A 14,470-nucleotide genomic window follows, 5' to 3' on the forward strand; every position below is an offset into this window, starting at 1 on the left:
ATACGCCAGCTGGCCAGAGTTTGGGGTCAAACATGACTGCTATGTCTTCACATTCCGCAGTTATATGGAAGGAGCTATACCTGCTCTGAAGTGAGGCTATCTTGCGACATGTTACAGGCGTGCCTAAACTATCAGATAGATAGGTACTTAGGGTGTCAGCCTCAAGGCCAGGGCTAAATCTGGTAGCGAACACACTCACCAGCTTGGTTGTAACTGCTGTGATGTTGCTCTCGGTGCCCGTACCTACTACTCCTATTTTCCTCCTCTGCACCTGTTTGGGACGTACAGTGCCGGTGTTGGGCTGCTTACTTATCCCCGTCTTGACGACTGTGTTCCATGCTGGGGACTGTGAGGGGCTCAGGGTCTCATCCTGTGACTGGCGGTCGGGCGTTGCCAGGTCCAATTCCCCCCTTTCCCGGGTCGTTGGCATCTTGCCAGCCCCATGGGCCCGGCTAGAGGATCCACGGAGCTCCGTCACCGTCGCTGAGGCTCCACCAGCCCCACGGGCGCGGCCAGAGGGTCCACGGGGGTCTGTCACTGCCGCTGCTGTACCACTGGCCCCGTGGGCCCGATCAGCGGATCCGCGGGGCCTCACCACTGGTGCTTCCCCCGCTCTGTGTGTCTGGCCGGAGGGTCCGCAGAGTTTTTCCATCGCTGTCAGCCTACGGTCCATGGTCGCTGCAGCCTCCCCCAGGTTCTCATTTACACCAGACTGGGCCTCCAAGGTCTCCTTAACCCGGGTTAGTTCCCAGCTCAGCTGTGTCACTCTACTGAGCAGTGCTGAGGCATCAATGCTGCCAAATCCAACAGGTGGAAGCTGGTCCAGATGGTGTGAGACAAACCTGGGGATGTCTTCCCCGCACTCATTCAGCACTTTCATGCAGTCTTTTACATTATTTGAGTCTTTCTGGAGTCCTTTGTGCTTGACATTGCGTATAGTGGTCTTGCACATTTCAAACAGAATCCGTTTGGACTCTTCAATCCATTCGGACGAGAAGTTGTTACAGGTTAGCAAGATAATTTCATCTTGAGTCAAAGTTCTCATTTTTATGACAATGAAGTTAAGGAGTTCATCCTCCACCACTACTTTCCCATCATCGGTCCTGTATACCTCCGGTGTAATGCGAGGGCACACAGACCCTCCTGCACCAGCCCTCGGCATAGTAGTGTGCCTCTGGTGCACTCAAATGATCATACGCTGTATATCTGGTGATTAATCCGGTAAACAACTCTTCCAGACTGCTCCAGATCAGATTGTTGACATAATACACCAAAAAGCATACGGTGGGTGGCAGATTCAACCGTGATATTAGTTGTTTTAAAGCCTCAAACTCCAGCACAAACAAACGCAGCCGCAGAGTAGATAAGACAGCAGTCATTGATGTGAAACATAATGAATGAAAACACTACAGCAGTATACACTTCTACCGTGAGTCTGTTCAGGGCTGTGAGGGCACACTTCTACCCTGAGTCTGTTCAGGGCTGTGAGGGCACACTTCTACCCTGAGTCTGTTCAGGGCTGTGAGGGCACACTTCTACCCTGAGTCTGTTCAGGGCTGTGAGGGCACACTTCTACCCTGAGTCTGTTCAGGGCTGTGAGGGCACACTTCTACCCTGAGTCTGTTCAGGGCTGTGAGGACACACTTCTAGCCTGAGTCTGTTCAGGGCTGTGAGGGCACACTTCTACCCTGAGTCTGTTCAGGGCTGTGAGGGCACACTTCTACACTCATCCTCTCAACTCGCCTTCTTTATCGCAACGTAAAGACAAGAACATACTGACTTTTGCAAGTCAAGGACCGCCAAATCTGACCACGGACCCCCAGAAGAGAAGATTTGTGCAACGTTTTTTCAAAATGAATCAAAAATTTCCAATACTTTCAAGATTTTCTTTTTTTGAGAGGCCGGCTAGCCCCTCCCTATGCCCAGCTTTGTCTGTTTGTGTAAACACAAACACGATGAAAAAGAAGAACATTGAAGCATTTCCCAGACTCACCTGAGGGGCGGCGATGTTGAGCGCAGGGTTGGCCAGTTCAAACCTCTCCTGGGCCTTCTCTCTGACCAAACGGGCCGCTTCCTTCACCTCTTTAAACTGATCTGAGAACTGTGCAGGGAACATACAGCCTGTTAACTCACTGACTCCCTTCACCTCTTTAAACTGATCTGAGAACTGTGCAGGGAACATACAGCCTGTTAACTGGGTCGATCAAATATTTCGGAATATGTTGTGAGCTTGTAGATCGGCTATTTTCACTAGTTTGGGTCCCAGGGAGCTAAAAAGTTTGGGGAAAAGTCTGACATCATCAGTGCGACTAGAGGTCGCTATCCCCCTGAGTCATGTTTTCTATTAGAACCCCCATGGATATCCCATCCCAAATCCCTATGGATATGAAGCAATATGGTGAAAAGAATAACTAATTCATGCAGAAGAAGTGAGAAAAACAAATCCTTTTCTCCAAACACAGACGTTATCAAATAGGCCTATAACTCGACATCATGAACGACCGCCACACGTCCTGTGAGGCTGTGACATATAAATCGCCCGGGTGGTTTGTTTATTTTTGGAACACAGTTCTTAGAGGACTAAAACGTGCCTTCCAATACAAAACATTACTTTGTGACCCAGGCGTAGTGGTATAGTGACGGCAGGACCTCAATATTCTATTTGTTTTCACTCTTTTATGCTGAGTTTATACTCCGCAGCACACTAGCGTACGCACGCAGAATAAACAAACGCACAAAGGTTTCATCTACTGTATATCCTCTATTTGGTCAATCCTCTTTAGATTCTACTTTGAATTGTTCCTTGCGCTCTGCTCCGCCAAGTCATCATTTACTTAAAGCACATTTTTAAAACAACACGGTCGACCCAAATAAATCACAGTAAAATTGGATAAAACAGACCACTGATTAAAACTGTTTGGTAGGAGGGAGGGGATTGAAAATAAATGTAATTAACCCATTCTGGGCGGGAACCCCTTTTGGAGTTTTAACTAAGTATCATGTTATGCTTTAGCTATTGAAAAATAGCAGATCTACAAGCTCGTAGCGCGCCACTCGGTGTAGGTCTGCTATTTATTTTTTTATCGTGAAAATGCGGCACAAATCTTTTAATATATATTCTTTCAGAAGACTTTTACCTGTTGTAACTGTTGCTGTCACAAGTCTGTTGTGGTGTGTGTGTGCGTGCGTACCTGCTGTAGGTGTTGCTCTGTACTGAAGCCCAGTCCGTACACAGTGTTGGCTCTGCTGTCAGCCCACTGCCCAAACTTCTGAGACGTCTTGGTGAACGTCATATTGGGAGTAATGGTGCTGTTAATGATGGCCTGCGCACACGCACACGCACACACACACACACACACACACACACACACACACACACACACACACACACACACACACACACACACACACACACACACACACACACACACACACACACACACACACACACACACACACACACACACACACACACACCATGATTTATTCATGTCCAGATAAAGGACAAATAATGTGGTGGTGACAGAACATATTGCTTATTAAGCAACATAAGCACGGACACAGCTACATCAACACATCACTGTATAAATTATGAAGCAGTGTATTCGTACACACACACACACACACACACACACACACACACACACACACACACACGTTGGAAAATTTCAAGTGAGGTACTGAAACTCAAACAGTCTGACTCAAACTAAATATATGTTGACTGTCACTATGCCTTCTGTCCCTCCGCCACCTCTGTGTGTGTGTGTGTGTGTGTGTGTGTGTGTGTGTGTGTGTGTGTGTGTGTGTGTGTCTGTCTGTCTGTGCGTGTGCATATAAGTGGGCTGGGTCTCACCTTGGTCCCGCCCACACTGATGATGCGGTAGACGCTGCGCCCGGCATCGTAGAAGAAGGACACGGTGACAGCGTGCTTGCTGGCCGGGAGCCAGTTCCTCTTAGTGGCCGGATCGATCTGGAACACATGGGCTCTGCTGCTGAAGATGGGCTGCTCCCTGCATGGGCACACGCACACACACACACACACACAGGTTTGTATTAGTATACTTGTGTGACATCGGCGCACAACCAAGTTTAAAGGAGAATTCCATACTAAAAGGCTTTCTTACCTTTCTTTGTAGTCGTTGCGTCCCCACCAAAGAGGTCCAGGTATTACTTTGTGCAAAAGCTCCTTATTGGCTATTTCCTCTACCATAAGTCCTAAATTAATTGCATTGAATTGAATGGGAATTTAATGGGGCTATGGGGTGTTGTGCTAATTTGCTTATTTCCATCGCTCAAAATTATTATTTGTTTGTATATATCCTCTCTTCATAATGTAAATAATATCCCAAGCGGCACACTTTACTACTTATTTTGATGGAAATAAGCAAATTAGCACAACACCCCATAGCCCCATTCAATTCCCATTCAATTCAATGCAATTCATTGAGGGCTTATGGTAGGGGAAATAGCCCTACCCCCTTTAGCCCCTAAAAAAATGAGTTTTTGCACAAAAAAACACCTGGACCTCTTTGGTGGGGACGTAACAACTACAAAGAAAGGTAAGAAAGATAAAAAAGCATTCTAGCATGGAATTCTCCTTTAACCCATTTTGGGTGGAAACCCCTTTTGGTTCGGCACGGAGTGCCGCGCTATGAACTTGTAGGTCTGCTATTTTTGAAAAATCGTGAAAATGTGCCTCAAATCTTTGAATATTCTTTCAGAGTTTCAGTTTTTAACTAAAATCTTTTCTTCTGGGGGGGGGGGGGGGGTCCCTGGAACAACATATTTTCAGATGGGGGTCGGCGGCCAATTACATATAATTGTTGGGGTCCTTGACATGAAATATTGAGAACCACTGATATAGAAACATGAGGTTTTTCATAAAAAAATACATTTAAAAATATATATATATATTTCGACACACGCAAGCACGCACGCACGCACATGCACGCACGCACACAGAAGGAAAGATAATTACGTGATTAGCATATTGTTACATATGGAGAGTCAATTTGCATAACTATATGCTAGCCTATAAAATTAATTTGGAGAAGAAGAAAGTCATCATGAATTTCTTCTAATTTTAGATTTTAGATTCTGTTAGGGCAAAGCAGTCTCTAACGCTCCTGTTTTTACACCTCTTCCCCTCCAAGCCTCAACAAAAGTTTAACCGGTCTGATATTTTAATCCACACGAAATGAGCTTGTGGATGTGCTACTTTTGTGTGACTCTGTAGCATGATCAAGTAGGGCATTCATTTATGAAGAAAAACACAAAAGATTTGAATATGAAGATATAAAGTTTCTGCAAGACAGCGACAATATGTTTTCTTTTTTTTAAATGATTTTTGGAATGACAATATAGGGCTTTGTAAAGTTGAAATAACATTGTGAACTACAGTTCACAAACCCTGGGACTGGGAGGATGTTTTGGTTGTATTTGCAGAGCCTGTGAGTTGTGTGTGTGTGTGTGTGTGTGTGTGTGTGTGTGTGAGGGTGTGTGTGTGCGTCCGTGCGTGCGTGGTGGGTCAGCTCAATCAGTCTAACGAGCCACCAGCATCTTCTAAACATTATCATTCCACTCCATTGATCCACTGAGCTCTCTGTGAAGAAGGGATGAATTTAACCTGTACCCTGTTCTTCTGTGCATGCGTGCGTGCATACAGTAAATATCATGTCACTAATAGGCATAGTGTGGGGGGAAAAGATTGACATGATATGGCTGTAATGTAATGTACTGTGGCGTACATTACTTCCTCACAATGGCTGTTAGGGCCTTCATATCTACAATCATATCAACGATCTATGCATTTCTATGGCTATTTGTTTGTTGCACAACACCTGCAGCGTGGAGCCAGGGGGTGACATGACTTCAAATCAATATTATCATGATTATTTGAACAATGAAAAGAAAAAACAGTAAGATTGTGAAAATAGCATCTACAACTTGTAGATTAGCTATTTCTCACTAATTCAATCTTGTATGTATAATACAAGGTTAATAGTACTACAGCTACCCTACAGCTTAGGTAGGTATAATGCAGCGTTAAGTGGTTAATCAGACTAATCAATTTAGTAGATTATAAAAATAATACATTTAAAAATATATACATAATTTATATATATAATCCATTATAAGTGGGTTATTGATTCTAAATATCGGTTTTGATATATTTTTCAGAGAGAGGAATGAAAATACACTGCCTGAAGAAGGTCCGGAGGGACCGAAACGTTGCCTTATTAAATAAAAATTAAAAACACCGATACGCAGTGTGTGCATTTTCATTCCTTTCATTGATGTCCACTGGCCTACACACCTGGGCACACGCCTGACTTCTAGGTGTGTGGAAGCTTTTTGCTACAGCTGATATATTTTTCAGGTAATTGCCCAGTCCTGGTTGTAAAGTGCTGGTGTAATGAGGCCCCAGAATGCTCTTCTAAACTCCAACCGCTGCACTGCATTGATCCACAGTGGCCCGGTCTATGGCAGGGGTCCTCAACTAGATTAGGTCAGGGGCCACAACGGCAGAATGATTGGGTGTGGAGGGCCCGCACAGCGTGCGTGTGAAGCGCGACATTTTTTGGATTCTACAAATGCATTGTGTTCAAACACAAAGATTCATGTAGGCTAATACATTTGTGCACAGTATGAGCACAGGGTGATATGTCTATATAATACAAGTATATGCTATACCTTAGAATAGACCTATTTGACAGAACGAGCTGAAAATACACACACACACACACACACACAGCAGGAGTATGTCTAATTTCTCTCCAAAAGCCCTTGAATATGATAGAATATAATTTAGGATTACTGTCATTATGATAATCTAGCACTTTATATATGCACACATCATACCTGTAACTTTCTCTCTTTAAAAAAAAGGGCCACTAGGGGGCGCTCCGCCGGCCGCATTTGGCCCGCGGGCCGCCAGTTGAATGGCCCTGGTCTATGGAGAGCCTATGAATGAAAGCTCTTGATATGACTCATTGACTCATGTACATTCAACTAATTGACGCTGATGGGAGGAATCAACATTACACTGCTAATAGCCTCCACATAATGATAACGCAACGCTATGCATGTGATGTGCATAATTTACATATAATGAGCATTGCCATTTTGCCACAGTGAGCCGTGCATTGTTCTCTGCAAACTGCGTAGAAGTACGTCTCTGTCTATATAGGCCAAAGCCGGCGCTAGAACATTGTTGCAGTCAACTGGAAGAACAACGTTGAACTTGGATTTGCATAAGAACAACAGAACATGGCATGAGGATTTTGTTTGGAGCAGAGCTTAGTGAACCCAGGAGAGACCAGAGGAGTCAATAGAGAGGACTCAGAGGAGAGAACAGCACGCAACATTCAGTACCCTGCTACGTTTTCAATGCAACAACTAATTAGAAGCAGAGGTAGCCTAAAGGTTAGAGGAGGGGGTTAACGAAGGGAAAATTGTTCAAAATGATCCTCTCGAAAAATGTGGGGGAGGAAAGTGAAATGTGTGAGCCGTTTCGCCATCACATAAAGATACAGAAACATCTAATAACCATTGGACCATCTTGAATCCTTCCTTACAATGGCTCCCTGTCATTGAATTGATTTCAAAATACTACTGTTGGTCTAGAACGCTTTGAATGGTTAACTTTAGAGCCAAAAAAAGAAATATTTCGGTTCTTGTGCGATATCATGAACCATCCAGATCTCTCAGCAGCTCATCTAGGAAAGGTCTGCTTTCTGTCCCTAAAAGTACCTGTCGTATAATTCCGTATAAATGAAACCATAATATAATTACAATTGTCACTAGGTCAGTAAAATGTTTTAATCTCATACACCAAAAGGTCTCTCACTCAGAGCCAGGAATGTTTACACTTCACACCTGAATCCGGAGCTATTGTTCTAACTGTTTGAAGCTTGCTCCCCTGGGGTGAAGAAGCTAGATTCTTCTGGTAACCAGCTGGCCACTCTCCACTTTGTCACTAAACTCTTACTGATTTAAACTATTCCACAGCTAAACTTAAAGAAGGACTTTCAACAATCGGTCATGAAACTATTAATAGTGAGTGCAACTTGTATTCATTTAGAATGTGCTATAAGATTATAGTGTTTCGCTCCACCATGTTAATTCACTTTTTAAAAGAGAATGTTCAGTTTTATTTTATAGTTCCGTTAAATATTTCCTATGTTTCCGTTTCATATACTTTTTAGTTATGTTTAACCATGTTCATAAGAGTCTGTTCACAGTTTACATTTAAGTCTTGTTAAGTTTTAAACTAGGTATTCATTATATCGGTTTATCGTCTAAAAATTAGGGCTCTAGTTAAAACAGGATCCGGTCCCTTTGTCCTAGGTCCCGCCTCTCTCCAACCGGAAAGAGCTCCGGATGTCCGGGAGAGGAGGGGCTAGTTACAAATATAAGGACAGGTTTTAGAGTTGATCGAGGTTGCTGCTGGATCCGGTTGCTCACTTTTGGCTACACGAGTTGCTGTGTGTTTTCAATCCAGAGTTCCCCAGAGGACTGTTGTTTCCTTTGTACCTTTGTCTTGACGGCGGATTGTTCTTGGACTGCAAATAAAGACGCCTGCTTAAATCTCACTCCAGTATCCTGACCTGGTTTTTCCCACATCTGCTGCACGCTGGTTTTTGTTTCTTCATAAGAGAAAAGACACCTCATACCAAAAATAAATGTGGGGAAGCTGCATTTGGTTTTTATGGACTACATATCTGGAACAAACTCCCAGAAAACTGCAGGTCTGCTGCCACTATTATTTCATTAAAAACACAACTAAAGACCTTTCCATTTACCGCTGTCTTTGATTGAGTTACTTTTCTCTTTGGCACTGTAATTCCAATCCAATCAAACTTTATTTATAAAGCACATTTTTATACAACAAGGTTGAAACAAAGTGCTGTACACAAAGAAATACTAATTGCATCTGTTATTTCTTTTACTTGACTTGTTTTACGCATCCTAATTTTTTTATTTAATTGTGTTTCCTTTGCTTGGTGTTCTGTGTAAAGCACATTGAATTGCCTTGTTGTTGAAATGTGCCATACAAATTAAACATCCTTAGCTTAAGCTTTATTATTTGTTTTTCAAGCTCTAAAACGGGCCTAACCGAACTCCTGCACTGTCTGTCACACAGGTTCTGTTATGCACCGAGAACCAGGATAAAAAGCAGAGGTGAGTAAGCATTTGTAGCAGTGCTCTGGAACAGCTAGTCTCTCCACTTTCCATCTGCCCAGACCCTTGAGGCTAGAAATCTTTACTGAAGATTCACATTTTCTCCCTGTCATGCAATTCTAGTTGACCTTGACACCATGGTGTTTGCTGTAGTGCAGGCTACTGTTACTGCTATAATAAACCATTGGTGTTTCGTCTGTGTAATGTTTTCATTACTATTGTTTTGTTTTGTTTTGTTCTGATCATTGACCTGTAGCCTACAGCACTTTGGTCATTTTAAACACACTAACTTTATAAATCTTCTGTCGGGTGGTAACCTACCATGTCCAAAACTGTAGCAAAAGTAGCAGATCTACAAGCTCAAAAAAGTGTTGCTTCGTGCCTCGTTTCAAGCTTGTAGATCTGCTACTTTTAATACTTTTCTGTGGTACTGTAGTAGAATATTGAGATAAGAGGTTTCTGCCCAACAGCAACGGATTTCCTGGTCAGCCAAGTTTCCTGGTCAGCATGTAACAGTATTGAATTAAAGTAGGACACACATCTCTAGCAAACCTACCCTGAGACAAATAAACAGTGCGTTTGGAAAGTTTAAATTAAATGGTAACTACAAGCCCACAAAGTGTGGCTAAAGCAGCGCTGGCTATTTTCGGCCAGTGCAGAACAATACATCAGATCTAATCTCATCAGTGTAGAGAGTTGTGCTGTAAGATCTTCAGATGTGTGGCCATTGATCTTAGAATTGATGTGTTTCAAAGTGACAACCGTACCGGTGAACGTTCCAACCCCATAATGAACCTCCACTTTGTTCCCTGGACTCCACATTGTTGTTAACTTAAAAACATAGCGATACTCTATTGCTAGAGATGTACCAATACCATTTTTCAATCTCAATTCCGATTAGCATAACTTGCGTATCGGTCGATGTCGAGAACGATTAGATACCAGTGTGTAAATTAAAAAAATTATAATCTAGTACAGCGGTTCTCAAAGGTTACAGGTATGAATGTAACCCTGACAAATGGAACCCATTTGGTTCCGTCTGTACAGTCTCGTTTGAGAACCACTGACCAAAAAATAATTTACATTTCCGTTAATATTGTTACAAAAATGTGCAGGGCAAGTTAGTAAAATAATGTACCGAAAAAGAAACATACAAAATTCAAACTGATTTCTGTAAATGGCATGTGTCATACGAGATACATTTCGTCCTATCGTAATGGTCATAGACTGGCACACTCACACCAGCATTTTTGCCTATAATCGGCAGCTTTTCCGATACTGGTATCGGTATCAGAACAAGTCATAACATACTAGTGGAAAAATAATAATTACAACACTTATATTCTATTATGATTGTATTGGTGGCGCGCTTGTGGACGAGCGAGGTTATCCGCTGCCCAGCAACGTGGGTACTCATCGTGCTTCTGTTGCTTTGCACACGGTTCATGGCTTCAGTACGTACAGTATGAGCCTTCAGTACGTACAGTATGAGCCTAGCCTACAAAAGCATTCCAAGGACTTTTGGTTTCAGTATTATAGACTCCATACTGGAGAGCCAAAGTCCTTGGATGCGTGTGTGAGCTCTATAGAGCCTACAGTATAAGCACATCCAAGGACTTTGGCACAAGATGAGTGGTGTTAGCATGACATCGTCTTCTCTGCAGCACGGCACCAACGTGCAGTATACTGTATCTCTGTGGCAGTACTGTACTTAGTGTACTTACACACTGAGCACTCACTGAATCTCACTGCAGACATCCATGCTAAACATGCACTGTTGACACTATAAGACATTTAGGTTCTAGACCTCCAGTTGTAGGCTATACACAGAAGGGGGGGGGGACTTTTTTATTATTATTTCCACACAACAACGCTAAAAGGTATATTAATGACATAGTTCAATGTTGAAGACGTGTGGAATTACCCATTTTGACCCGAGATCAGGTTAAAAAAATGTCTTCTACATCCTGACAGTTTTCTGAAAAAGCTATGTTTCTATGTGTCAGTGGTTCTTCGATTTTTCAAAAATAGCAGACCTGCAAGCTCGAGTGGCGCGCTACGAGCTTGTAGGTCTGCTATTTTTCAATAGCTAAAGCATAACATAATGTGATAATGCTAACGCCAAAAGGGGTTCCCGCCCAGAATGGGTTAACTAATTTTGCTAGGGACCCCCTGGAACCCTCCCCAAGGACCCCTGGGGGTCCCCAGACCCCACTTTGGGAACCACTGCTGTAAAAGATAAAATGACACACATGCAATCCCATTTAAAAGCCCTCTCCAGCCACACCAACACAGCACCATTACACCTGATGCACTCGAGTCCGGTCCAACTTATGCAGTCACAGTTCTCGGCTCACTTGAACCCCGTTTCGATTCAGCGAAGCTTATAAAAACAAATTAATGACATGCCATTACAACAATTACAGTTAATTACGTTCATATTACATCTGGATCCCACTGAGATTTACATAATATACCGTCTGTCGGGCAGAAACCATGTATCTACATATTTTTTTATATATATTTCTTTTTCCGTAAATGAATGCCCTCTCTCGCACAATATATACGCTATTTTCGCTGCTTTCTAAATATTTTTAATGTGAAGGTGATTACGTCCGTCTGCAGGTTTTACCAACATTAAATTTAAATGTAAGGGTCCGGGTTAGAGCTTGTGACTAATAAACTACATTGGATCCATTAAACACAGGTTATGTATTCCAGTGGTTCGCTTTTTATTTAAGTTTTATCCCGTGATTTTGTAGGTAACCCATTTTTTCAGAAGCTGTAATCCTGGGTGCGACTCTCCCTCTGCCAACCTGGGGAGAGCCCCGAACTGAGCTTATGCTTCCTTCAATGCGTGAGGAGTGAGCAGAGTGAGCAGAGTTATCACCTGACAGGGGAGAGTTTCCCCGGTTGGACGTAGCCTGCGAAAGAAACACGTTATTCCAACCAGTTCCTTTCCCCTCCATCAGGTGCCCAGGCTCCCCAGCTGGCTAGGGGGAGACAGTTTGTGAGGGTACCTACCTACTACCTACCCTAGGGTACACGGGAGAACATGCAAACTCTAGGGTATGGGCACTGATGACGCGGAGGAGTTGACTAAATCTAGAGTTGATACGTTGAACGTATAAATGGATAAAGTGGTTAAAATGACTGTGATGCCACGTTACCCTTGCTGGGGACCCCCCTGAAACCCCCCGTAAAGACCCCTGGAAAGTCCCAGGACTGCACTTTGAGAACCACTGCTTTATCCCATGCCCTGAAAACTTTAATAAAGTAAGGGTTTTAGGGACCTACAAGGTTTCCACCCGGCAGTGAGGACATTTCTCTGGTTAATGAGTGGAGATGAGTGACAGCTGTGGGTCTAGCGGCGTGTCAGCAGCTCATAACAAATATGAATATGTGCCGTCAGTCTTCAGGTCCTTCAGCTGCTCCACAGTGCTGGACCGGAACTCACTACATTTACTTGATGTCGGCCAGGAAACCTCTTATCTCCATATTTTACGTGTTCATGTTTATTTTATATAAATAACGGCCCTACCTCGGATCATGCTACAGCTTCACACGAAAGCATCGAAAGTAGCAGATCCGCAAGCTCGAAATGTGGCGCGAAGCGACGCGTTTTGAGCTTGTAGATCTGCTACTTTTGCTGGTTTTGAGTGGTGCCTCCGCTCCATTACACAGCTGTGTGTCCCTAATTATGTCTGTCCCTATATGTATGTCCCCGTGCGTCCCTATGCGTGTCCGAGCACGGAAAGCTGCAACACTGTAACTCTGTCATTTCTTGACCGTTTCGGACGCGGGAAGGCTCGCCGGGAACAGGGCAGGACCCCTGCGCACATTCATGGGGGTCTGGATGGATGTTCCAGGGACCCCACACAGTAACTCTAAAAATAATCAAAGTACAGTACAAAGCACAGTACACTACAATACAGTACTGTACATAGAACAGAACAGTAACTAACTATAACAATACATTTGCACCGCTCAGTTCACACAGATGATGATTTTTTTAATTTATTTGAATCCTAAAAAGTGACAGTTTTGAACATATGAGGTCTCCTCATATGTTCTGTTAGTGAAGTACTGTTAGTGAATACATGCAATACAAATGTTGTTCCACTACATTTCTAGGAAGGAAGAGACTCCTAGGACCCAAACTCACAAAGATAAATTTAGTCGATCTACAAGAAAGATCTGCTATTTTCAAATTATTTTTATATATTTTACATCTTTGCATTTTCTTTGGGCGGGACACATTAACATTTAAATATTTTCAAAACGTTTTTTTATGTTCTAAATTTCAACACAATGCATTGATGTAAGAAAAATAAAGCATATTTACTACTTTTGAATTCTTAATGCATGGGATTGAAACAATTAATCTTATTACTTTTAGTATTGGTCTCCAGTAGTGGTGGTAGATAGAGATAGGACCTCTGCTGAAAAGTAACGTTTCTTGGACATACAAGGTTTCCACCCGACAGTGACCACATTCTCCTGTTAATGAGAAAAGATGAGTGACGGCTGTGGGTCTAGCTCTGTGTCAGCATCTCATAACAATATGAACCTATACTGTCTGTCTGTCTGTAAGTCTCTGCAGTGGTAATGTATATTCAGAGGCGTGTTATTTCGGGGGCGACGCACATGGCAGTTAGTTTTTCTTAGTTTTGCCCCATTCAGTGATTGTGTATTCAATCGTCCCTAGATATATCCTTTTGTCTTGGTTTTGCTCCACTCAGTGATCATGCATTTAATTCAGTCCCTTCGTTTTCCTTACCAATCGAGAGTTTTTTCTTTAATTAAGCGAGTGGATTAAATACCTTCCTCCACTTCGTGTGGGCTTAATGCCTGCGTTCGTTTGTGCGTATTGTGTGAATTATGCTCAAGCCATTATTCTGGTCTGTTTAATTAATTTAATGTTTAATTAATGTGAAAGGCAATTTTATATGATGAGAGATTCAATTTATTGTCAATGTACAGTACAGTACATTGACAATTAATTAATTCTAACATGTGAAAGGCTATTTTATATAACCCCATGTACTAAAATGAAATGGTTTCAATTATCCATTTTATTGAGTTGTAATATTGTGGTCCTGATGTGTCCCGTTTCTTTCTTTTTTTGTTGATATTTTGGTGGCTTTTTCTGCCTTTATTGATAGATGAAAGTATTTTGACTGGAAATGGAGAGATGGGCTGACATGCAGCAAAGGTCATCGGGATCGGGAGTCGAACCCGCGACACGCCGTCAGGCCTAGGTGGCCGGACCGCTAGTCCGGCCCGG

General features: G+C 42.8%; 1 protein-coding gene across 1 annotated transcript in view; it reads right to left on the reverse strand.

The window, feature by feature from the left end:
* homer3b (homer scaffold protein 3b) overlaps nucleotides 1-14,470 on the reverse strand; it is an 83,184-nt gene that overhangs the window by 42,347 nt on the left and 26,367 nt on the right. The window contains exons 2-4 of the mRNA XM_083766441.1: nucleotides 3,854-4,010; nucleotides 3,192-3,323; nucleotides 1,994-2,101 (exon numbers count right to left, since the gene is read on the reverse strand). Of these exons, the coding sequence (XP_083622567.1) occupies nucleotides 1,994-2,101; nucleotides 3,192-3,323; nucleotides 3,854-4,010 (397 nt within the window). The remainder of the gene's footprint in view (nucleotides 1-1,993; nucleotides 2,102-3,191; nucleotides 3,324-3,853; nucleotides 4,011-14,470) is intronic.

This window comes from Protomyctophum parallelum, assembly GCF_964188405.1.
Source record: "Protomyctophum parallelum genome assembly, chromosome: 6".
Taxonomy (NCBI): domain Eukaryota; kingdom Metazoa; phylum Chordata; class Actinopteri; order Myctophiformes; family Myctophidae; genus Protomyctophum; species Protomyctophum parallelum.